We start from the raw sequence: 25760 nt of genomic DNA on the forward strand, positions 1-25760 counted from the left end.
GACAATAAAGGCATTCTATTCTATTCTATTCTATTCTATTCTATTCTATTCTATTCTACTCTGCTGCTGTGTAACGGTGTTCTGACAAAACGTCCTATCGTAAGTAGTTTATGCACATTTCTGCTGTCACAGAGTAATTCCAGCACAAATGTAACTAGGTATGACGGTTTGCCACGTAACTTTGCCCATCAGAGTGAGTATGCTTGTAGCTCACATTCATAAAGCCAGGACGGTTTGCCACTTCATTTTACCCGTTAAAGTATGCTTGTAGGTCACATTTACAAAGGTAGGATGGTTTGGCACTTAATTTTACCCGTCAGAGTATGTTTGTAGCTTATATTTACAAAGGTCGGTTCGCCACTGAATTTCGTGTTGTATGCGTAGAAACAAGGGGTAGGATGGTTTGTCAGGTAGAATGGATTCCCAGAACACCAGTACTCACGGGTGCCTTTGTGTGCGTTTCCCAGGAGGATTATCGGAAAGGAGGAAGCAGCGAACAGATTGTACACAGGGAACAGAGACACGGAGCACGGGCGCAGGGAGAAGACACGAAACGGGAGTCGGGAGCACAAGGGGATTTTTTGTTTGCCTTTTATTTTTTACTTAACTGTAAATAAAGACACCTTTGCATCGCACTAGTCCTGCATTTTGAGTTCTACTTTCCCATATCCCCACGGTCTGCAACCCCAGACTGTGACAATGTCCTTTGAGCTTTGTATGTAATTATGTCTTTTACAGTAATTTTAGAGATTTATGGTAACAGTGCAAACATAACATGTATGTGCTACATTAGCAGACAAATTGAAAGATGGCTAACAGTTATTTTATCTTTCAGATAAGATAACCGTCAGTATGGCAAACATACTGGACTACTAGATGCCATTTAGAGGATGAAGCAGGTGCAATAGTGCCACCTCTCTGTATAATTTATTTTTTATGGCTTGTTTGTTTTGAGCTTGAATTTTGCTTTCTTTGCTCCAGATGGCAGCCGCAGCACAATCAGCCCAACAGCACCAACCAGTATCAAAGCTGACTCACAGAAACCCTGACAATAAGAAATGACATCAGCTTAGTGCAGGAGCTTTTACCAACGCACCAGAGAGGGGCACTCCAACAAAGAATACACTCTGTAAACAACTGCAACCTCTCCAGCAAACTAAAGTCTGGATTAAACTGATTTAATTATTATAATATATGAATTCCATCCATTCGCTTCCGCTTCTCCTTTTCAGGGTCGCGGGGGGCGCTGGAGCCTATCCCAGCTGTCATAGGGCGAGAGGCAGGGTACACCCTGGACAGGTTGCCAGTCCGTCGCAGGGCCAACACACAGGGACAGACAACCATTCACACTCACACCTAGATTATCCAATTAATCTATCCCCACAAGCTGCATGTCTTTGGACGGTGGGAGGAAGCCAGAGTACCCGGAGAGAACCCACGCAAACACGGGGAGAACATGCAAACTCCACACAGAAAGACCCCGGCCTGATGGTGGAATTGAACTCAGGACCTTCTTGCTGTGCGTCAGCAGTGCTAACCACCGTGCCACCGTGCTGCCTAATATATGAACTCGTATGGCTAAAAGCTTAACTAAAGCATCAATTTCACTTAGTCCTCCATATTTTCTAATGTGTGTGTGTGTGTGTGTGTGTGTTTTTATCTGTATAGTTCATTCACCCATGAATGAATAATTGAAAGACTGTCTTAAAGTCACAACTTTTAAACTATTGATTTGTGATTCTGGTTACAAATTTCTTTGTCTTGCTGCACACAACATTTCATATTTAATGACTCGAGTTCATGTAGAAGAAATGAAGTCATTGTGAGTTAGAAAGAACATTCCTGTCATGAGGTAGAAGCTGAAATCAGTTTTGGCAAATTCACTTTTACATGTCTTTTATTTTACCAGTTAAAAAGTCTCTCTGAGATTAAGTCTTTTTCCAACTGAGATCTGGCTAAGACAGCAACGGATATTGAGACAAATATAAGATAACAGTTCTATCAGGATACAGAGCTTCTGACATTTGTCAGAACACAAGTCAGTCACTTCATCTCTGTGAGCAATGAATAAAACTCACAACCATTTCACTTTTATCACAACATTACTGACTTTCTCCCTGTTGGAGTAAAAAGTGTTCAGACACTAAAAATTAAAATGTGAAGGATTTATTGAAACTTTACAGAACTGTTGAAATTAAGAAAAGCAAAAATGTGTATATGAATGTATACACATCAGAAAACTGACAAAGAAAATATACATACAATCTGAGGACATAGTCCAGTAAAATCCAACGACAAACATTCAGTGGCCACTTTATTAGGTACACCTGTTCAACTGCTCAGTTATGCACATATGTCAGCAACTCAAAAGGTTAGGTTGGGGTTTAGGCACACGGATACGGTATTCAATTCAATTTTATTTATATAGTGCCAAATCACAACAAAAGTCGCCTCAAGGCGCTTCATATAATACGGTAAAGACAGAGCGTCAGAAGAAAGAAAGGTGACTCAACGTGGCATCGTTTTGATGCCAGACAGACTGGTTTGAGTATTTTACAAACTGTTGACCTTTGGGGGAAGTATCCAGCACAATTATCTCTGCCTCTTAATGTCAGAGGTCAGATGATAATGGCCAACCTACTTTAAGCTGATGATAGGAAGGCAAAAGTAATTCAGTCAAGCGCTCGTTACAAACAAGGTATGCAGAAGAGCTTCAATGGCTTCCACAGTCAACAGATCTCAGCAGAGCTGACAAATCTGCAGCAACCGTGTGATGTCTGGGGAATGTTTCCAGCATCTTGTTGAATCTAAGGCAACTCTGAAGGCAATAGGGGATTCAACCTTGTACTAGCATGACATGCCATGACACGCACCTGTGACATAAGACTGGTAGTACTGAACTCTGTTTGTTGCAACTAACCCTCATCTGAGAACGTATCTATATTTGCTATATTTCAGCTGAAGGACAGTTTCACTGGTGCCTCTGACAGAGCATTAAAGTGTATTGTTCTTACATATATGAAAAATGTTTGAGGTATTTTTATTGAAAACAGCGTGTTTTTAAAAACAATGAGAACGGCTAACGTAGGTGGGGGACTGCTGTGCTGAGAACTGCATAAAGAGTGGTGAGAATGACTTTTCTGCTGTGAGGATTGCATCAAAGTGATTGAGAAAAACGGTACTTTAGATCCCAGAGAAGATACAATAACACAGAGTCAGAAAGATACTTACAAAACAGGAAATAAACTTGACACAAAGCCTGTTTACTAAAACCTGCTAAATTTTATTATTACAATAAAAAGAAGAAAGAAACTGATTTTTTTTTAAATGCAACTGTAATGTTAGGTCTTAAAAATAATTAGGTATTAAAAACAATGAGATGAAGTTGGACAATAAACTAAAAATATAATGCAAAGTATGACTTGAGATTTTTTTTAAACAGTCACTTTTAATCTTTTTTCATTTCTTTATTGCTAGGTTTATTTATTGTCCATTGTATTCATCTTTTTTTTTATGTATTTTACTGACCTTTTAAAAACTGGTATTTCTTCTCGTTTAACGTGTATTTTCTGTGTGTTATTACTGTCCTTTAACTGGAAAGCACTTTTGTCAACTATGTTGTTTCTTTTAAGTGCTCTGTGTAAGTGCTTTCCTTCGTACTACTAACTACTGGAAAAAATGCAAAGGTGGTAAAGGCAATAAAAGCATCTTAGATTAGATTTAGATAATTAAAACGAGGCTAGTGTTAAACAACAATAGCACTTATTATTGTTGGCTAAGTTTGGAAAAAGGTTGTTACCTTCCTGTTTAGCTCTTTTTCACTTGGTTGCCAAGGTGGCACGTCTGAAAAGCGTACCTGCGCCACACAGTAAACATACTTCTTTTTTTCTATTTGCCAAGAGACTGGGCTGAGTAAGAGAGAGGGGGAGAGAAAGAGGTGTTCATTGCAGCGCACACTCACTCACTTCTACTTCTCCCAGAAGAAGAGGGCTGCAGCTTCATCACCATGTCGCGGTTCTTGGTGAGTGATCGTCGGCTGATTCCTGCTGCCTCGTTATTTCTCCGCTCATTTGTTTCAGAAAAGCGGGGCTGCTGATGGTTGCCTGCCTGCACCATCCTCACAGCCCACGCCGCCCGCAGTCCTGTTTTCTTTATTATTATTAGCAAGCTTCTAACCGCAACAGCGACATCAGCACCATCACCACAGCTGAACTGCTTTTTTTTGTGTGTGTTTTTATCTCTGATGATTTCTGTTCAGGAAGAGGCGATAGGGTCTGCTTCGAAAAAATCAGCGGAAGGCGCTACTTGAAATAAATGGTCGCGGGTAAATAACAGGATACATGGAGATAACACAAGTCTGCGCCTGTGAGAAACCTGTGCAAGGTAAGAAGTGGATAAATGCGGTCACACTTCACCGTTTGTGTTTTATTCTACGCACAGATAGAGAAAACTTCCATAAAGACAGGCCCCTTCTTTTGAAAACAAAGAGCCTAGATGTGCACTTCAGCCAGGGGTTACACCTCACCTGGAAACCCCAAGGAGACACAGTCCACTGAGGATTTGCCTTCTGCTGCTTGCACCTGCAGTTTAAAAGCGCCTTGATAAACAGTCACATGTAATGCCATTATGGTGCATTTATTGCTCTTTCCTACACCTCTGCCAGTGCAGGGTTTATTGTTTGTTAAGCCTGGGTCCTCCATCTGCCTTTCAGGGAAATCCTCGGGAGGTCCCAGGAGAAGATGGAGACATTCTGGAGAAGAAAACCTCATGTTGGTAAGACTGATTTGTAGTTGTAATTGATTTCTTTATAACAACATTACAATACATTCCACAGTGAGGATGTCTTAAAAGTAGGACAAAAATGCAGTTAAACTGTGAGGTTTCAGGCAGGCGAGTTGCACATATTTTTTTTTCCACATAAGTGTTGTTGTTTTTTTTACTTTTAAAAGCAGAAGGCGGAGCTTGTGCCTTCCTCACTTCGCAGATGTTCTCTATGGTGCAGTGCTGCTTTGGAAAGATGGGAAAGATGAAATCTGAGGAAAAAAAGAGTGTGCACTTTAATATAACTTGTCTCTTTCTCTGTGCTGGTGTGCGCCTACGCTATCTGTGCTCTTCATGTGCTCTGTGTATGCAGATTGCATGTTTGTCATCTGCGGCATCCTTGAGCGCAACATTACACACATAACGCAAGGTGACCTTATGCTCCTTGCACTTTAGATGGGATTTCAATTCCTCAACAATAGGTGTAATTATCCTTTTAGGAAGAAAGATGTGGCATTGCTAGCGAGACAGCTCATCTTAATGCTTCCCGTATTACTGTTAGAGTCCTCAGAGTGACTGACTACCTGAAATATTTCCTGAATCATTTCACTGTAAGCTGTTCAGACTTGCATCTCTCTTTAAGTCCACTGAAATTCCCTGAAAATAAAATTGAAATATTTCCCTAATTATATGCTTAAGCAGACCAAATGGTTTGAACAATAGTGGCCTCCCTTAATAATTAAGTATCATAGTAAGTGATAGCAGGATGATCCCAGCTGTCGTGGTAGATGCTCTATCCTTTTGCAGCTCTGTGCGGGTGCGTTATGCATAATTCAACAATGTTTTAACCTTGTTTGGAAACAGCAGATCTGTCAGCGTACATGCTCTTTCGGGAGCGGCTTTGTGTGAAAAGTTAAAATGCTCTGATAAATGATCTCAGCATTTGCGGGAAATACACCGGCTCTTGTTTGAGAGTCAACATTTTTCACATCGAGACTGATTAGAAAGGGTGACCAGACATATTAATGACCCTTAATGCATTGTGTTTATGTATGAGCCATGAGAAGAATGTCAAAGTTGGGAAATGAAGTCTTCAGCTGTTGGGTAAGACGGGCAGGCCAAGACAAGGTGTGTTTGAAGTAGACGCACGCAAAAAGGCATCATTTGAAACTTTATCAAGTTTAGAGGTTTGTAGTTTCACTTGGCAAGTGCTCGATCCTGGGCGGAGACGCAAATCCCTTTGGGGTGGGTCAGGAAGGACATCAGACATTAAAATGCTGCCAAATCAAATATGTAGAGCTACCTGCTGCTGTGACCCCTTGTGAATAAGGGAGCAACTGAAAGTAGCTTTTACGAAGTCAGCCTTTTTTAATATGCCATGGTTAATCCCTTTATCCCTCTATAGATGTCACAAGTCTTGCTCATGAGAAGCATGGAACGCAGGATGAAAAGATGAGTGAAACTGCATGACAATTTCACTAAGAAGTGGTAGAGAAGGGTTTTTTGAGCTTCTGAGAAAAAAGGGTGTGCACTTTAATTTGATAGATTAGTTAAACATGTTGCATCATGTTGACTGATGAGCTTTTGAGGGGCTGGTAGGATTTTATTTCATTTTGTCAAAGTAAAGGCTTCCCTTTTCTCGTTTCCACCATCAGTGTGAAGCTAAGTGAACCGCTAGCGAGTTTTACATTAACTTACAAGAGCCTTTCTAGTCTTCTCACTTTACAGTTTCCAAGTGTGTTGGAGTAGCTGAATTTTTGCAAAGGAGTTTTTGAACTAAACTTTGCACAAAAAGTAGGGAAATTTGTGTTTGGTCAATTATTTCTTTGTTGTTACAATTCTGCTTCTTGTCAATAAATCTTATATCATTGGGAAGCCTGTTTATTGCCAGATTTGTATTTGCGGGTTGAGCAGCAGAGTTGAATGTGTGGGTTGTGCCCACGAAAAACTTGCCACATCTTCTCTGCCTATGCCAAACAGCTTATTCTGCTATTGACTCTTGTTTTGAGCTTCTGGTACAGGAGCATAGATCCTGCTACAGGGGTCAGTTGGTGTCTGCTGCAAGCATGCCATGATTGACTGATGTGCATAGCGCCCGTGCCACTGGACAATTTCAAGCCGGTGTTCCACAAAAACAAGTTGCACCATTATTTGGAGTGAGCCCTTCAAATTTATGACCCAGTTCTATATAATAGGGAATGTGACAAGCTGGAAGTGGGCTTCCCAAGAACATAAGAAGACTGTTTCCTCACCCTGTCAGCACCCTGTTGGCAGTCTTCCACAGATTTGCAATCAAGGTTTTCAGGACTATATGGTTAAAGGTCTCTACCCGGACAATCTGGAAAAGACCTCACTACTAGAAAAACAAGGCTTGCCATCCTTGGAGGCATTCTCAATGCAGAGAGATATCAAGTTGAAATCGTGCAACTAGTGGCAATCTCATATCTCCACAGTCTGGGACTGAAGTCTGTCCTTCAAGATGATAATGGGTCTCCCACAGATTGGGGTTTAACAGAGACTACCTCCAGAATTTGTGAGTGGAGAGGATGAAATTACCTGTCTGCAGTCCTGACTTCAACTCCATTGTGGGATCAGCTTGGGTGTGCGCTTCATCCCAGAGTGACCAACACAACCACACTGGCTGACTTGTGAAAAATGTTGGTTGAAGAATAGACTTCCATCCTACAGTGTGAGGAGAAGGTGCCAGGCTGTTGTGGCTGTGTCCTTCCACATCATGCTACTGAGGCTGCTGAGAATCAATAGCAGAATAAGCTGTTTGGCATTGGCAAAGAAGAACTGGCAAGTTTTTAATGGGCACAACCCACATACTCAACTCTGCTGCTCAACCCAGCTTGTTCTTTACAAATGTGGCACTATTTAAAGGGGAATAAACAGCCTTTCCAATAATATAAAATCGATTTCCCAGAGCAAATTTTTTTTTTCAACAAAGAAGGTGTGTTTGAATCAACCAAACACAAATTTACCCACAATTTGGTGGGGGTGCTCCATTCAGCCTATAAAATTTCTTACAAGTACAAGATTTATTTGGAGCTAAAAATAAGGATGTCTGTTTTAATACATATAAAGATATGAATTAAAGATCTGTCTCCATCTTTATCCCTCAATGAAGCTCTTATTCAAAGTTTAGGAAATAAGACTTAGAACCTTATGTAGATATAGTAATCAAAGAAGTTGCTAACAATTTAATGGAGAAATAATTAAAAAACATGTGCTAATCAAAGAATGACCTCTTCTTGTACCAGCGTGAGAGTGAGCTCTCCATTGTAAATATAGTCAAACTTTTTTTTAAAAGGAGGTTTTATCAACCACAGTCAAGCTTACTAAAGCTTAACTAAAAGTGGGACATTGCAACATCACGGGGTTTGCTGGCTTGATCATGTAATACTTTGTGAAATACTGCAATGTAGGAAAAGGTTTCATCATCCTTATCTTCAATAATCACCACACCAGAGGAACATGCTGGTGCTTGAAACAGTCTTTTACTTTGTCTCTTCATAAATAAATCATCCTTTTATTTGCAGATAAGTGAACCGAGACCTCTGTGTCCCTTCTCTTACAATAAATAAAGAGCAAAAGAAAAAAAATCAATCTAAGACAAATTACTGTGTTCATCTTGAGAATAAAAAAAAAAAAGAAAGATAAAATACACAGTTATGAAACTTTACCCTAAGCTAACTAAGCTTTCTTTAGGATTTTGCTCTCATTTCAAGAGGTGATTTGGAAGGAAAATAAATGTTAGGGCAGTCTGAAAGGAAAAAAAGTATTTTAGGATTTTAAACGGAAAGAAATATAGGCAAATGGTCAAAATCTCATATTGATGTTAAATTTGTTCTGCTATGTGTGTGAGAGGCAGACTTTAGAATAAGGAGCTCTTACTTTAAGTTCTCCTTTCCTCTGTGTTGTCTTCTCTGTAGAGAAAGAGCGCCGCGTGAAAGCCAACGCGTGGGACTACAATGACAGGTTCTCTTATGCCGTAAGTTACCTGCATTAAATTTGCTTTAAGTGTTGGCTGTGGGGTTTCATCGGCGCTGTTTCTAATGATGTGAATCTTCAGGATAATCGCATCAAAACCTCAAAGTACAATATCTTCACCTTCCTGCCCATCAACTTGTTTGAGCAGTTCCAGAGGGTGGCAAACGCTTACTTCTCAGTGCTCTTAATACTGCAGGTAGGAAAAAATGCTACTGATTGTGTCATTAAACTATAATTTGATTGATGTAGGAAACAAAGAGGGCTAATGCAAACTTTGTTCACAGCTAATTCCAGAAATATCCTCCCTGTCCTGGTTCACAACCATCGTGCCTTTGGTTTTTGTGCTCGTGATCACGGCTGTTAAGGACGCCACAGATGACTATGTTAGTTTCATTGTTTATCTCTTACAATTTGTTTGAATGCTATTCTTTTTACGTCTCTTCTTCAAATTTGTAACCCCCTTTTTTAAAAATTTCAGTTCCGATACAAGAGCGACCAACAAGTCAACAACCGGCAGTCACAGGTTCTCATCAGAGGAAGGTACTCTATGACGTTGTCATTTACACACCCAGTTCTGAAAAAGTTGGGATGTGTATGTAAAATGTAAATAAACAGAATGCAATAAAAACCGATCAAATGTTTCAGCTGAGAAAATATTTAAGAGGAAACTTTAAGAAAACAAAACAAGACGGTGTCGAATTTGATGACAGCAACAAGGATAAAAAGGTTATGACGGGCTGTGTTTACAACTGTGTAGCATCCACTCTTCTGTTAACAACAGTTCATAAATGTCTGGGAAGTGAGGAGTCCAGCTGATGGACTTTCGGGAGAGGAATATCCCATTCTTGTCAGCTTTGTTGTATTTTTCAATTCATAATGCGCCAAATATATGAAATTAGTGAAAGGTCTGGACTGCCGGCATGCCAGATCAGCAACCCAGACTCTTCTATTATGATGTCATGCTGTTGCAGCAGACCTTTATGTATCTTTCAGTCCTTCTGTTGCCTTTCCAGATGTGAAAGCTGCCAGTTCTATAGGCACTGATGCGCTGCCATCAGAGATGCATGCTTTTGAACTCAGTGATAACAAGCCGGATGGTCCCTCTGCTCTTTAGACCAAAGGATGTGGCGTCCGTGTTTTCCAAAAATAATTTCCATTTTTGATTCATTTGACCAAAGAATAGTTTTCCACTTTGCTTCAGTCCATTTTGAATGAGATTTGCCTCCAAGAGACAGAGGCGTGTCTGCTTCGTGTGATCGAGCTTTAACCTGCATTTGTGGGTGATACGGTGAACTGTGTTCATAGACAGTGATTTCTGGAAGTGTTTCTGAGCCCACACAGTGACCTCCATGAGAGAATCACACCTGTTTTAATGCAGTGGCATCTGAAGGCCTATAGATCTCAGACATACAGTATTGATCTGTGGCCTGGAGATTTCTCCAGATACTCTGAATCTTTTGATGATATTATGTGTGTAGATGATGTTAAAGTCTTCACAACTTTATGTGGAGGAACATTATTTTTAAGTTTTTTGTTATTTTTGTACTTTGGTCAACCTCCGCCTGTCTTTACTTCTGAGAAACTCTGCCTCTCTAAGATGTCTTTTCATGTTACTGACTTGCTGCCAAATCAAAATCTTCCTCCAGCTATTTCAGTTTAGCACCACTTACCTCTCTGGCCTTTGTTGATCACATCTTAAGTTTTTTAAAGACGTGTTGCTGACACTGAATTCCAAAGAAGCTAATATTTTTCATGAAATACAAAAATGTTTCAGTCAATCCTTTATTTACCATGGGCACCTTTGAGCACTTATTAAATAACTGTAACTCTGTTACTGTTTCTGCTGGAGACAAAAGTCAAACTGTTTCAGAATGAAGAGAAGACATGCTTTATGGGGGGATTTGGTGTATCGTGGTAATATGAGACATTAATAATGGACTGCTGTCTTAACATGGACAGGAAAAATCAGGTCTGCTTAGATTTTACCACGTGCACTTCCCATTTTGGAATCATTGCATTCTGTGATTATTTACATTTTGGGCAGCGTCCCAACTCAACTCTGGAATTGGATTTGTAGATGCTTTCCTGCAGAGGCTACATTTACAGCTATTCCTAACCTTTTGTGTTTCCTGTTTTTCAAGTTTGCAGAATGAAAAATGGATGAACGTTCGAGTAGGGGATATCATCAAACTAGAGAACAATCAGTTTGTTGCTGTGAGTAAAGCATTGCTACGACACTGTCACACTACATGCTAGACTGTAATATCAGCCTTTTAGATTAACATATAGTAAAGAAAATAGGTTCTTTTGGGAGAAATGGGGCCAGTTAAGTGCTGTTGCAGGTTCAGTGATGCAGAAATTTTTTCCACTGCTGAGTATTTTGTATTGGATTCACACACAGGCAGACATCCTCCTTCTCTGTAGCAGTGAGCCTTATGGTCTGTGCTATGTTGAGACTGCAGAGCTAGATGGGTAAGTTCTGCGCAAGGTATGAAAAGTAAGATGGGAGCAATTGCACAAGACATTCATATGAGCACAAAAAGTGCATGCGTATATTTAATTTGACGTTTAGCAAAAATAGCCAACTTTTCTTTGTCTTCCTTTTTCTTCCCTCCAGAGAGACCAATCTAAAAGTCCGTCAGGCTTTAACCGTTACCTCAGATTTAGGAGACATTTCTAAACTGATGGACTTTGATGGTGAGATGATGCCAAAGTTTTTATTTTCACATTTTCTCTCATTTTTGTCTACTTATATCTAATTATTTGCGACGGTTTGATCAGTCATGGCTGACGAATCTTTTTCTTTTTCTTCCTTTGTTCCTCAGGGGAAGTCATTTGTGAGCCTCCAAACAACAAGCTGGATAGGTTTACTGGAACATTATACTGGAAAGGCAATAAATATCCTCTGGATAATGAAAAAATGCTTCTGCGGGGCTGTGTACTCAGAAACACTGAGTGGTGCTTTGGAATGGTCATATTTGCTGGTAATAGTTGCTTTTTAATGGTTTTATTCTCCACATCCATTAGCTGCGTCTATATTTTTCTTCTTTGCCTCGATGGAAAGGTCACGGACAGTCTTATTAATATTCTTTCAACACTGACAGTTGTTTGCACATCTGCCCAACAGGCTCACAAACCAAACTGATGCAGAACTGTGGAAGGACGAAACTGAAAAGGACCAGTATCGACAAACTCATGAACACTCTGGTTTTGTGGGTAGGCTGATTTTTGTAACTCTGCTTTGCATTTTACGATGCTAGCATGGGCTGATGATTGTGGCTTAGTTGGCTATTTTATAGGCAGCCGTTCTAGTTGTAAATAAATTGCATAAATGATAAATTTCTCTTTAAAAGCTGGCAGTCCAGAGTTACATTCACTGGTTTTAAATGTCACATTTTGTGCCTTTTACTACAGATATGCTCATATAAGCATATAAAACATACCACTTTATTTGATGCATCTTTGGGAACAAAAATATGTACTCTTGTCTTTTTTTCAGATTTTCGCCTTCCTTATTTGTATGGGAGTTATTTTGGCAGTTGGACACACTATTTGGGAAACGTATGTCGGCACAAACTTCAGAGTGTTTTTGCCGTGGGACACGTTCCAGATTAGCGCTGTGTTCTCTGGATTCCTCACCTTCTGGTCCTACATCATCATCCTCAACACTGTTGTGCCCATCTCGCTGTATGTCAGGTAAGCACCTATGCAGTCGTTGTAAAAGTCATTTTCAAATTAAGCCCGTCACACTGACTAGGAAGTTGGTAAATAGTTGTATTGCTCAATAAAACTTCATCAGTGTGGAAGTCCTGCGACTTGGTCACAGTCACTTCATTAACTGGGACCGGAAGATGTACCACAGCCCGATGGGCACTGCAGCCCAAGCTCGCACCACCACCCTGAATGAGGAGCTGGGCCAAGTGGAGTTCATCTTCTCTGACAAGACAGGCACGCTCACCCAGAACATCATGGTCTTCAGCAAGTGCTCCATTAATGGACAGATGTATGGTATGGAGCTTTAGTACTACATCGGGTTAAAACACTGGGCTAATTAGCCTCTCAGTTAAATTGGGCTACTCTTCAACAAAAACTGCTGAACAGTTAAGCATGGGACCTAAATGTTTTTTGCTTTTTTTAGTTTGTTCACCCTAAAATGTTAAAATTGTTTGGTCAAATTTACTGTAGCAGACTTCGGCGGTAATGCTGGGAGCCAGGTCCAACTACAGAGGCAATTACTTCTTAATCTTTGACAAAATAATTAATGATAAAGCTCTCGATTGTTCGCCTTTCCCACCACATCTCCGACTTGTTCGGTGTTTATAACCCAGTTAGAGCTATCTCCCTTTAAGTGTTCCTAGAATCAGATCCAAGTGCACTGAGGCTGCTTTCGTTTACCGCGCTCCTGTTCTTTGGAACCAGCTACCTGCTGATCAGTGATCAATCACATCTGCGGCTACATTCAAAAACAGGCTCAAAGCCTTTTTTTCCACACAGGCCTTCAGTCAATAGCTGAGTGCTTGTGCTTTAACCCCTTAACGCCTATCATATTTGAAACATGGGTTTTTGAGACTTCTACATCATTAGTGAGTGAGATCTTCCCTCCCCTCCCTTGAAAAGAAATAGATTGCATGATATGTTTTTCAGCAATAAATAACAACATTTTTTAAAAACTTGAATTTTCTGGCAATTATTTCATGGTTCAGGCTTTAAGGGGTTAGGGGGAATTGTAAACCTGCAGAGGTTTTTATGTTTTTCTCTTCTTTGTTAAGCACACTGTGTTCACTTATAATCAAATGTGCTATATAAATAAAACTGCCATTGTTACTTTTATGTTTTTAGGTGATGTCTATGATGAATTTGACCAGAAGGTGGAAATTACTGAGGTGAGCAGATTGAAAAAAGCAGAAATTCTTTCTCTTTCTAGTGAAACAGATGTGACACAATCATTGCGCTGGTGCTTTAATGTCTCAGAAAACAGCCTGCGTGGATTTTTCCTTCAACCCTCTCTGCGACAGAAGGTTCAAGTTTTACGACAGCAGCTTGGTTGAAGCCATCAAAATGGAGGATCCTGCAGTGCAGGAGTTTTTCAGGCTGCTGGCTTTGTGTCACACTGTCATGCCAGAGGAGAAGAGTGAAGGTAAACATACATGATCCAGAAACTGTAGCTGTAATAATTCAAATAACTCTGATTCACTGATGTGTTTATGTTCAAATGAAGGAAATTTGGTGTACCAGGCACAGTCACCTGATGAGGGAGCGCTGGTCACTGCGGCGCGAAACTTTGGGTTTGTCTTCCGGGCGCGAACCCCAGAAACCGTCACGCTGTGTGAGATGGGACGAACCGTCACCTACCAGCTTCTGGCCATACTGGACTTCAACAACGTGCGCAAGAGAATGAGTGTCATTGGTTAGGTCTTCACTTATAAAAGCAACACACAAGTAGTCATCATGAAACTCTGTGGACAATAATTACGAAATAGCAGCACGAGGCAACATGTCTGATTATTTTGTATCTACTGACAATTTAGTTGACAGCCAAATAATCCATGTTTTATTTTTCCTCTTGCTGTGCTTTGTCTTGTTTGATAGTGAGAAGCCCAGAAGGCCAGATTAAACTCTACTCCAAAGGCGCTGACACGATTATTTTCGAACGTCTGGATCCATCCTGTGAAAACCTCATGTACACTACCTCAGAACACCTTAGTGTAGGTGTTATCGCAGTGGATAACATAATGTCTCCTTTGTAAATAATTGCGCTGTGGATTGCAGATTTAATGATTTATTCTCTTAGTCAGATGTTTATTTTTCCATCGTTTTTCATGCAGGAATTTGCTGGGGAAGGGCTTCGAACATTAGCTCTGTCCTACAAAGACCTCGATGAAGATTATTTTAAAGTTTGGATGAAGAGGCTTCTCTTTGCCAGCACTGTAATAGAGAATCGCGAAGATCAGCTTGCTGTCCTTTACGACGAGATCGAACTGGGCATGAAGGTAAAATTGACATGCTTTTGTTTACACTCCTAAAGCAATCGATCGCATTTAGTCCTGCTGACTCACTGCTGACTTTGTTGAAGCTTCTAGGAGCCACGGCGATTGAAGACAAACTTCAGGAGGGAGTTCCAGAGACCATCGCCTGCCTAAATCTAGCTGACATTAAAATCTGGGTCCTTACAGGAGATAAACTAGGTACCTGTGAATGATGACTTTAATATTGGCTGGATTGTCTGTGGAAAGATACACGACTGTAAACTGTTTAATTTCATTAGAGACAGCAATGAACATTGGCTACTCCTGCAACATGCTGCGAGATGACATGAATGAGGTGTTTGTTATCTCCGGCCACACCCTGCAGGATGTGCAGCAGCAGCTCAGGTGACACATTTTTTGCATTTAATTCACATTCAGGGTGGTATTCTTTGAATATTAAATGTCCCATTTATAGAAAGTCTGTGGATTTAAAATGCTAAAAAGCCTTCTTGAAGAGAATTCTGGTGTGATTCACTTTTACTGCCTTGCATCTATCCTCAGGAGCGCCAAAGAGCACATCCTCGGCCTGAGTTGCGTGAGCAGTGCAGGACATGTTGAGAAGACGGATGCGTTTGCAGACGATTCTGTGTTTGAAGAAGCTATAATTGCAGAGTATGCCTTAGTTATCAATGGACACAGTCTGGTAAGATAACAATGAAAAGTGGTTTCACGGAGACTGCCTTTAATTAAATGCTCATTTTTACTTCTGCACTTGTTTTTGTTTTGTTACTGATGCCCGTTGGTTTCACACTGTTTGCTAAATGGCTCCGATGTTCTTTGATGAGTCTGCTGCGTCTGTGCCTGCTGCCAACTGAACAAAGTCTACAATAAGCTCTGCCCTCGGCTCTATTACAGGATTTTATTAACATCATTTTGCACGCGAGCTGCTCTCTTGCTGTGCCCAGGGCAGAGTGCGTGATGCACACAGGGATGTTGCTTAGTGTCCCCTCCGCAGGGGGTTGATGTTACACCGCGGTAATGATAGATTTAATAGGTGTGGTGTGGGTACTCTGCCCTTCAGGCTCACGCTCTGGAGCCCCAGCTGGAGCACATCCTGTTGGATTTGGCCTGTCTATGTAAAACGGTGATCTGCTGCCGCGTCACGCCGATGCAGAAAGCTCAGGTGGTGGAGCTGGTGAAGAGGCACAAGAGAGCTGTCACCTTGGCCATAGGAGACGGAGCCAATGATGTCAGCATGATCAAGAGTAAGTTTCAGATCATCCACGTGTGGCGTGCATGTAGTATGTATTACTATTACAAAGTGAAGTATAACATTTACAAGTAAACACTTGAAAAGAAATATCAGGAATTCTCAAGAAAATATCACAAACTGATGTGGATGCACACTCTTCTGCATCCAAGGACTCCGTTCACGTGTGTGTAGAGGGAATTTTCAGCCTTGCCAGAGGTGACAAATTAAAGGAAAAACCTGAGGGGAGCTGGAAATTCTGTTATGCTTCGAAGGGAAATTTTGCTGGCATGGTTAAAGATCACAGGGAGCACTCTCTTGCAGGATGAGAATGCCCACATCCACAGGGCACAAGGATCAATGAAAGATTTTTATAAACTTTGTGAATCATATTATATGAATTAAGCAGTCAAACTGCTGAGTACTTACTCAGTTTGTTCATATTTTCTGCTTAACAGATTTTTTTGGGGTATACGATACAATAGTGAAATTACCTCCCTTACCCCAACACCTTACAACCAGCCACACACTGCGTAAGAGGCTGGTTGTAAAAACATTTCTTCATTTATAAAAAAAAACTCAGTCCAGACTGTTATTTAACGATGTTTGTGAATATATTTCCAGAATCTTGTCAGCTGTTTGTAATGACAAATATTTCAGTTATGAAGGGCATTGCTTCACACACTGTGTGTCTTACTCAGCTGCTCACATCGGTGTTGGGATCAGCGGACAGGAGGGGATGCAGGCTGTTCTGGCCTCAGATTACTCCTTTGCCCAGTTCCGGTACCTGCAGAGGCTCTTGTTGGTTCACGGACGCTGGTCTTACTTCCGCATGTGTAATTTTCTGGGATATTTCTTCTACAAGAACTTCGCCTTCACCCTGGTGCACTTCTGGTACGGTTTCTTCTGCGGCTTCTCAGCTCAGGTAAGAAAACTGTAATGAAGCCTTCAAGCATATTTGAAGCTTTTTTTATGTTTGTGTTGAATCAATTATGCATGCCAACTGTCAGGTCTGGTTTTGTGGTGAGGTCACGGAGGCTGACCTCAGGACCACTGGAGTAAATGTGTCTCCTTCTGACTCTGTAGAAGCCACAAGGCCTGTCAGGAGTGTCTTTTATCTAATTTAGGAACAGACCTAGTCCATTTTGTTCCTAATAGACTAAAGTTGAAGGAGATGTGTTCACTTTGTCTGGAAGGAAGAGTGGTGAGCAGAAGAAATAATCTAAGTGTTCCCTGCTGGAGGACAGTCTTCACAACCGGGGACAATACAGTCTGTCAAACCTTCTCCTGGTACACCAGCACAGACAGGCTTACCTGTGTAGAGTTTTCAAAAGTAGAAGAGGCAGAGCCTTCAGCTATCAGGCACAACTATGCACTTTGTCAGGCAGACACCCTCTCTGCTTTTAAGGTTTCTTTTAAAACTTTTACATAGCTCTTAAAATTAGGGATGTTTCAGGTGATCCTGTAGTCATGAATGTATAGGCTCAGACTGCTACTGTACTTGATTCAGACTGCCTTTGTTTAGAATAAAAAGTGAATGTTATGTACTTTTATACTTATTGTACCATAGACTCTAAATAAGGTGAAACCAGTGAGCTATTCCATGTCACTGACTTTCATCCATGTTCTTCCAGCTTGTGTTCAGTCTTGTTTTCCTTGATGCATCTGTCCTCCTCTCTGCTCTGATCTTCCCTTTGTTCTCTCCGATATTGAGCTGAAAGAAATTTTCATGCACGAGACCTCTCGCTCTTCTGAATGTTTGTGCTGTATGGTTGGAAAAAACCCTGCTCTAACAAAATGTCCACTTTCCATAGACTGTGTATGACCAGTGGTTCATCACCCTCTTCAACATTGTCTATACATCGCTGCCAGTACTAGCGATGGGACTTTTTGATCAGGTGATAATAGCTCTTGTACAAAGTTAAAGCATACTTAAGTTTTATTTCAATGTGGCTATGCATATTTTAAAAATTTGCACAAAAATCGAACTTTTTCTTATTTCAGTAATCTCTCTCTAATGGTAAGATCCAGAGCCGTTTCATAGTTTAATTTTGTTTCTTCTTTTCAAGATACTGTCAAGTCATTCAGGTGAATATTTTATTACTGTTGACCTCTTTCACTGTGTCATGATTGATAAACCCATCAGACGTACCTAAAAGTCTAATCCTACAGTAGGTTGTAGCTTAAATTTAACCCATGCGATTAGCGTTCCTAATCCCAATTTACAGTGGCTTGCAAAAGTATTCGGCCCCCTTGAACTTTCCCACATTTTATCACATTACAGCCACAAACATGAATCAATATATTGGAATTCCACCTGAAAGACCAATACAAAGTGGTGTACACGTGAGAAGTGGAACAAAAATCATACATGATTCCAAACATTTTTTACAAATAAATAACTGCAAAGTGGGGTGTGCGTAATTATTCAGCCCCCTTTGGTCTGAGTGCAGTCAGTTACCCATAGACATTGCCTGATGAGTGCTAATGACTAAACAGAGTGCACCTGTGTGTAATCTAATGTCAGTACAAATACAGCTGGTCTGTGACGGCCTCAGAGGTTGTCTAAGAGAATATTGGGAGCAACAACACCATGAAGTCCAAAGAACACACCAGACAGGTCAGGGATAAAGTTATTGAGAAATTTAAAGCAGGCTTAGACTACAAAAAGATTTCCCAAGCATTGAACATCCCACGGAGCGCTGTTCAAGCGATCATTCAGAAATGGAAGGAGTATGGCACAACTGTAAACCTACCAAGACAAGGCCGTCCACCTAAACTCACAGGCCAAACAAGAAGAGCGCTGATCAGAAATGCAGCCAAGAGGCCCATGGTGACTCTGGACGAGCTGCAGAGATCTACAGCTCAGGTGGGGGAATCTGTCCACAGGACAACTATTAGTCGTGCACTGCACAAAGTTGGCCTTTATGGAAGAGTGGCAAGAAGAAAGCCATTGTTAACAGAAAACCATAAGAAGTCCCGTTTGCAGTTTGCCACAAGCCATGTGGGGGACACAGCGAACATGTGGAAGAAGGTGCTCTGGTCAGATGAGACCAAAATGCAAAACGCTATGTGTGGTGGAAAACTAACACTGCACATCACTCTGAACGCCATCCCCACTGTCAAATATGGTGGTGGCAGCATCATGCTCTGGGGGTGCTTATCTTCAGCAGGGACAGGGAAGCTGGTCAGAGTTGATGGGAAGATGGATGAAGCCAAATACAGGGCAATCTTGGAAGAAAACCTCTTGGAGTCTGCAAAAGACTTGAGACTGGGGCGGAGGTTCACCTTCTAGCAGGACAACTACCCTAAACAAAGCCAGGGCAACAATGGCATGGTTTAAAACAAAACATATCCATGTGTTAGAATGGCCCAGTCAAAGTCCAGATCTAAATCCAATCGAGAATCTGTGGCAAGATCTGAAAACTGCTGTTCATCTAATCTGACTGGGCTGGAGCTGTTTTGCAAAGAAGAATGGGCAAAGATTTCAGTCTGTAGATGTGCAAAGCTGGTAGAGACATACCCTAAAAGACTGGCAGCTGTAATCGCAGCAAAAGGTGGTTCTACAAAGTATTGACTCAGGGGGCTGAATAATTACGCACACCCCACTTTTCAGTTATTTATTTGTAAAAAATGTTTGGAATCATGTGTGATTTTCGTTCCACTTCTCACGTGTGCACCACTTTGTATTGGTCATTCACGTGGAATTCCAATAAATTGATTCCTGTTTGTGGCTGTAATGTGACAAAATGTGGAATACTTTTGCAAGCCACTGTATACTTTACACTCATCCGCTTTAACTGACCATTTGTCATAAAACTGCTGCAGAACATTTCCCCCATTATCCTCCCATCATTTATTTCTTATTAAAATAAACAAGAGTCTATAATATCATACTCATGCTTTGTTTGTTTTCTAAAGGACGTCAATGACCCGAACAGCCTTCGCTACCCAAGTCTGTACAAACCCGGCCAGCAAAACCTTCTCTTCAACAAGCGTCAGTTTTTCCTGTGCACCCTGCAGGGGGTTGCCACGTCATTCCTGCTTTTCTTCATTCCCTACGGGGCTTTCCCTCTCATGGTGAAAGAAGACGGCTCCTCCTTTTCAGACCAACAGGCGTTCGCCGTCACCATAGCAACGTCCTTGGTCATTGTTGTAAGTGTTCAGGTGAGACTGTAAATATCACAAAATACTGCCAAAACAGGACTGCTAAATGAAAAGAGGGTCTTATTTTTATTATTATGGTTTGATGTACGTCTGCTCCAAGATCGGACTCGACACGCACTACTGGACTGCCGTCAATCACCTCTTCATATGGGGGAGCCTGATGGTGTACTTTGCCATATTATTTGCAATGCAGAGCGACGGCTTATTTGGCATTTTTCCGAGCAGCTTCCCATTTATCGGTGAGTCTGGTTCAGTGTGGCCCGCGCAAGAAAATTACGTTGATACGAGAAAATTGCATTTCCTTTTATTCCTCCTCAGGCACGGCTCGTAACTGTCTGTCAGAGAAGAGTGTGTGGTTGGTTGTTCTGCTCACCACTGTGGTGTGTGTTATGCCTGGCTTAGTCGTCAAGTTCCTCAGAGTGGATCTTTTCCCGACGTTGACAGACAAGGTACAGCAACTGCAAGTTACTCAAAATACTTTATTGAGACATTGTAGATAGTTTACAAAAAAAAGGTTAACGCAAGAGAAGTTTGTCAGAAAAAGACCCCAGATTTGATCAAATTTGCCACCATGATTCTGGATGGAGCAGTGGATCTTTTTAAGACTAAGACACAACATGAGATCAGCAAGCCACTGAACATGGGTGGGCGGGGCAGCAGCCTTCCACCTTACCAAAATGGCACGTCTAACCGAGAGGCAACCAGAGGACAGCAAATGAAGTTTTGCCCCGATAATATACTTATCATCCTCCCCCTCTGTAGCAAAGAGAGCAAATAGGGGGTTAAGAGCCCGTTTCAGGTCAGTAGCCTTGTTCAGAGTACAAAAAACTCCTCCCGAAAATGTGCGAAGGCAGGGCAGGTCCAAAACATGTGGGTGTGATTGGCATCATCAGACCCACACCTATTACAGCGAGGGTCTAAGCCAGGATGAATCTTAGATAATTTGGATTTAGATAAATGGGCCCTATGAACTACTTTAAATTTTAATAGGGAGTGGTGAACGCAGAGTGGTGTGGAATTTACCAAATGTCATCTGACATAGATATACCCAACTCTTCTCCCCATGTGGATTTAAGGCCTTCAGAGGGAGCTGAAGTTACAGCAACTGCAAGTTTGAGCAAGACAATGAACACTTGGTGGAAGTAACTATGTCAGTATAGTAAAGTATGAAGCTTCATACTTCAACTAAATTTAATAGGCAAATAGTACTTCACTATATTTATCTGACAGCAGTAGTTAATAGTAACTCTCCGGATTAAGATTTTTTACAAAAAACCCCAAAACAAGCCTACTGACAATTATCCGGTTGTTCATAAAAAGTAATAACTAAGGGAAATTCCAAATAATAAATAGAAATCAGTGAAGCATATCCTCCCTATATCCTCTCTAGACTCCTTAAATTAATCTGTAAACCAGCCTCTACGACTAAAACAAGTAGACTTAAGAATCAAACCAACTGCAGCAGTAAAATGCTGTTTACAGTATTGGTAACCTTATACTTATCATATGAGTTTCTGCAGAATTAGCACTTTTACATACAATATATTGTCAAAAATATTTACTCACCGAACTAAATCATTGAATTCAAGAGTGCAATCACTTCCACGGCCACAGGTGTATAAAATCAAGCGCCTAGGCATGCAGACTGCTTCTACAAATATTTGGGAAAGAATGGGTCGCCCTCAGGAGCTCAGTGAAGTCCAACATGGTACTGTGATAGGTCCAATCATTAAATTTTGCCGCTATTAAACATTACACAGTACCTTCATCTGTTAGTTCTAACAAAGTTAATGTTATAATGTTATACATGTTATATAATTTTATAACAAAGTGGAAGTGATGGAAACAGCAACTCAGCCACAAAGAGCTAGGCCACGTAAAACGGAGCAGGGTCAGCGGATGCAGAGGCACATACTGCGCAGATGTCACCAACTTTCTGCAGAATCAATCGCTACAGACCTCCAAGCTTCATGTTGCCTTCAGATTTGCTTAAGGACAGTTTTTAGACCCTTGTGAAAGGCAGTGGTGTAACACACACTGGGGTGATGCTTGATGCTGTTGCCAGGAGAACAGCACTTATCTGAGGGTATAAATTTAAGTATAAAGTTTGGTGTTGGGTTTTCTGGTGTTGGGCTCAGCCCTTTAGTTCCAGTTAAAGGAACTCTTAATGCTTCAGCACACAAAGACATTTTGGGCAATTTCACGCTCCCAACTTTGTGGGAACCGTTTGGAGACGGCCCCTTCCTGTTACAACATGACTGCATGCCAGTGCACAAAGTAGTTTTATAAAGACATGGATGATCCAGTTTGGTGTGGAATAACTTGACTGGCCTGCACCTCCACCTGACATAACATGTTTGGGATGAATTAGAGTGGAGACTGTGAGCCAAGCTTTCTTCTCAAACATCAATGTCTGACCTTACAAATGTGCATCTGGAAGAATGGCCAAAGATTCCCATAAACATCGCTAAACCTTGTGGACAGTCTTCCCAGATAGTTCAAGCTGTTATAGCTGAGAAGGGTGAAGTGACATCATATTAATCCCTCCTTTTGGCAATATAGTGTATACTTTGGTAATAAATATTTTGTACGTTCTAAATTAGATTTAGGTCTTTGCTTTATACATTGGGGACTTTTTATATTTAATACACGTGTTGTGTATTTACACACTTTTCCATGATGTATTTCCGCAGGTTCGTCGTCTCCAACAGTCCAGGAAGAAACAAGGACCTCAGGAACAGAACCTGAGGCGAGTACGCAGGACAAGCTCCCGCCGCTCTGCCTACGCCTTCTCCCACCAACAAGGCTTCGGCGAGCTGATTACCTCAGGCAAAAACATGAGGAGGAGCACAGTCTCTTCACTTTGCTCCCCTGAAAGAACAGCACAAAGCCACAGCTCCAGCTGGATAGAAAGCATGTTAAAGAGGAAAAATGAAGTTTCCTGTGCCTCACCTGAAAGTGAAGGTGGAGCACCAGAAAGCAGCAACAGTGCAATACAGACTTGAAGCAATAAAAGCACGGAGACTGAACTCGACGTTTAAGACGCTGCATAGAGTAAAGGGTACCGTATGCATGGATCCTGCAGACCAAGCACAATTTTGGGTGAATCTTTGCTCAAATCAGCTACACAAATGTACCTCAGTTATTTTTGTTTTTTAAAGTGTGAGTTGTGCGAACACTGAATGTTATAAATGCCAGCCAAAACATAATTAAACGAAGGAACCACTCCCAAACGAACAAAGAAACTGGCAAACTCTCACTCTGACACTCATGACAATATTTGCATGAATTGCGAAAGTTAAAGAAACATTTATAGTTGCTCAGAAATAACCCAGTTTGACCTCAGTTTTGTACCATTATAATGGCATGTCCTCTTCTGATTAATAAAGACCTTTCAGTACTTTTAGCTGTTACCAAACAAACCTTTGTGCAATAAAAACAAACCCAGTTCCCCAAAAAGTCAGAACGATGTATAAAATGTAAACAACGGCAGAATGGCAATCACTTGCAAATCTCACACACCCATAGTGTATTCACAATACACCACAGAAAACTTATCAGATGTTTAAACTCAGGAAACATTTGAAGAAAAACATTTGATTTTCAATTTGATGCCATCAACACATCTCAAAAAAGCTGGGACATGGCCATCTTTATCACAATGTAGCATCTGTCCTTAAACATCTGGGAACTGACCAGCTGCTGAACTTTTGGGATATTGTCCCACTCTAGTTTAATATATCCCAGAGGAGATGGCAGCGTTTCTAGATCGTGTTCACATTTATCGATGGCACAGTGAACTGTGTTCTCACACAATGATTTCTGAAACTGTGCAGTGATTTCTGTGGCAGAATTTTTGGCCTCACCCCCTGCGCACAGAGATTTCTCCAGATTCTCTGAATCTTTTGATGATATAATGTACTGTAGATGATGAGACATTCAAAGTCTTTGCGATATTACATCAAGGAACATTATCCTGAAAATTTTCCACAATTTGTATACAGTTTTTTTCATATCCAATCATCTTATTCAACCTAATTAGCCACACTTTTGTTGCCCCAACTTTTCTGAAATATGTTGCTGTCATCAAATTGAAACAATGTTTTTCATCAAACAGTAAAATGTCTCAGTTTAATCATTTGACATGCTTTCTAGGTTTTATCGTGTGGGTTTGTGAGATTCGCAGATCATCGCATTCTGTTTTTATTTACATCTTACACAATGCCCCAACTCTTTTAGGGCTGGGCTTGTAAATTACAAAAGGGAAGATCGCCCTGGCCACAAGTACAAAAAGCATCATCTTTAAAAACTATGCACTGAAACACACTTTCGTCTTAACATACATCCAATACTTAAAAAATAAGTATTGTAAATGCTGAACTAATGCTGCTGAATAGGATGATAAGCACAATAAATTACAGATTTTAAACTTTTAATATATTTTACAGTTTGTGGCATATAGCATGCCACAATGACACTGCTCTGAGATCCATTGCCCTGTGCTGTGCCTTTAATAATTTCTGTTAAAGACGGTTCTTTTCTATTTAATATTTCATCTCTGATTTGGCCTGAGTATATTTAAGGACAAAGTAAAACTGAAATGCATGGCTTGAGTAAGACATATGGAAATAAGGGAGGTTTGATCATACGTCAAAGAAACATCGAATAAGTGGAGAAGTTTTAAATGTAAAAAATTACTTAAACCATCGGTTTTTTGAAGTAGTTCATAAAAGAGATGCAAACACAGGCCAGGTAAAATATGATATAATAAAGGCGTTTGAGCATTTTGCCATTGATGGATTCATAAGGAAAGAATGAGATATACCCCTAGCTGAAAACCCTCACATAGTGTTCTTCTTCTTTCGACTGCTTTCATTAGGGGTTACCACAGATTATCTGCCTCCATCTCAGCCTATCCTTAATATCTTCCTCTGTCACACCAACCCCCCTGCATGTCCTCCTCCACCACATCCATGAACCTGCTTCCTCGTTTCCTCCTGCCTGGCAGCTTCATATTATAAAATAACCACTCTCTCCTCCACATCTCCAAACCATCTCTTGCCTCGCTCACAAACTTATTTGGATTTGCATTTTAACCATTTACTTGATTCATACTTAATTTTTTATTATCATTTTACACGAATAACATGTAAAAGGGGCCACTTTTATGTCCTACGAAACACCCCCCCCCCCATTTCTTTTGCATATGATATATGATGCATAGACCTCTAAGCCTCCAACAATCTCTGCTCTTTTGTGAAGTAAAAAATGTTACTGTGCAGAAGTTAACATCCAGCATTTGAGCCTTTTGAATGTCTTTAATACACTTACAACCCCAACAGTCTGCGTTTCCATTGATGCACATGGAGAGAGGGTTTTGTTTGCCTTTTAATGTTAGTGTCTGAAAATTTAATATAGATGAATTTTATACAGCACAAGTTTGTTTTGGTTGTTGTTGTTGTTCTCACATTTGCTTTCTTTTTGTTTATGAGAAAAATGTGCAGACAGACAATGACTTCTCAACAAAATCTTACATTAGAACATAATAAAAAAAAGAACATGTTTGAATGCACCCCGGAAGCAAATTTTGGCCCTTATTTTCCAGCATGATCTATATAGAAGAA

The 25760-nt window shown here is 40.7% G+C and overlaps 1 protein-coding gene across 1 annotated transcript; it reads left to right on the plus strand.

The window, feature by feature from the left end:
- The first annotated feature begins 3922 nt into the window (after positions 1 to 3922).
- Positions 3923 to 25666, plus strand: atp8b4 (ATPase phospholipid transporting 8B4). The gene is made up of 28 exons (XM_080875413.1): positions 3923 to 4021; positions 4259 to 4383; positions 8697 to 8755; positions 8837 to 8950; positions 9039 to 9137; positions 9233 to 9294; positions 10896 to 10968; positions 11156 to 11226; positions 11372 to 11451; positions 11580 to 11738; positions 11882 to 11970; positions 12254 to 12450; positions 12554 to 12762; positions 13594 to 13637; positions 13726 to 13891; positions 13973 to 14161; positions 14344 to 14459; positions 14580 to 14744; positions 14828 to 14939; positions 15020 to 15125; positions 15282 to 15423; positions 15802 to 15985; positions 16671 to 16894; positions 17784 to 17867; positions 19891 to 20136; positions 20237 to 20375; positions 20455 to 20585; positions 22830 to 25666. Exons 2-28 carry the CDS (start codon positions 4341 to 4343, stop codon positions 23139 to 23141), a joined length of 3615 nt encoding a protein of 1204 aa, XP_080731539.1. The 5' UTR covers positions 3923 to 4021; positions 4259 to 4340; the 3' UTR covers positions 23142 to 25666.
- Positions 25667 to 25760: the final 94 nt, after the last annotated feature.

This window comes from Rhamphochromis sp. 'chilingali', assembly GCF_963969265.1.
Source record: "Rhamphochromis sp. 'chilingali' genome assembly, chromosome: 2".
Taxonomy (NCBI): Eukaryota; Metazoa; Chordata; class Actinopteri; order Cichliformes; family Cichlidae; genus Rhamphochromis; species Rhamphochromis sp. 'chilingali'.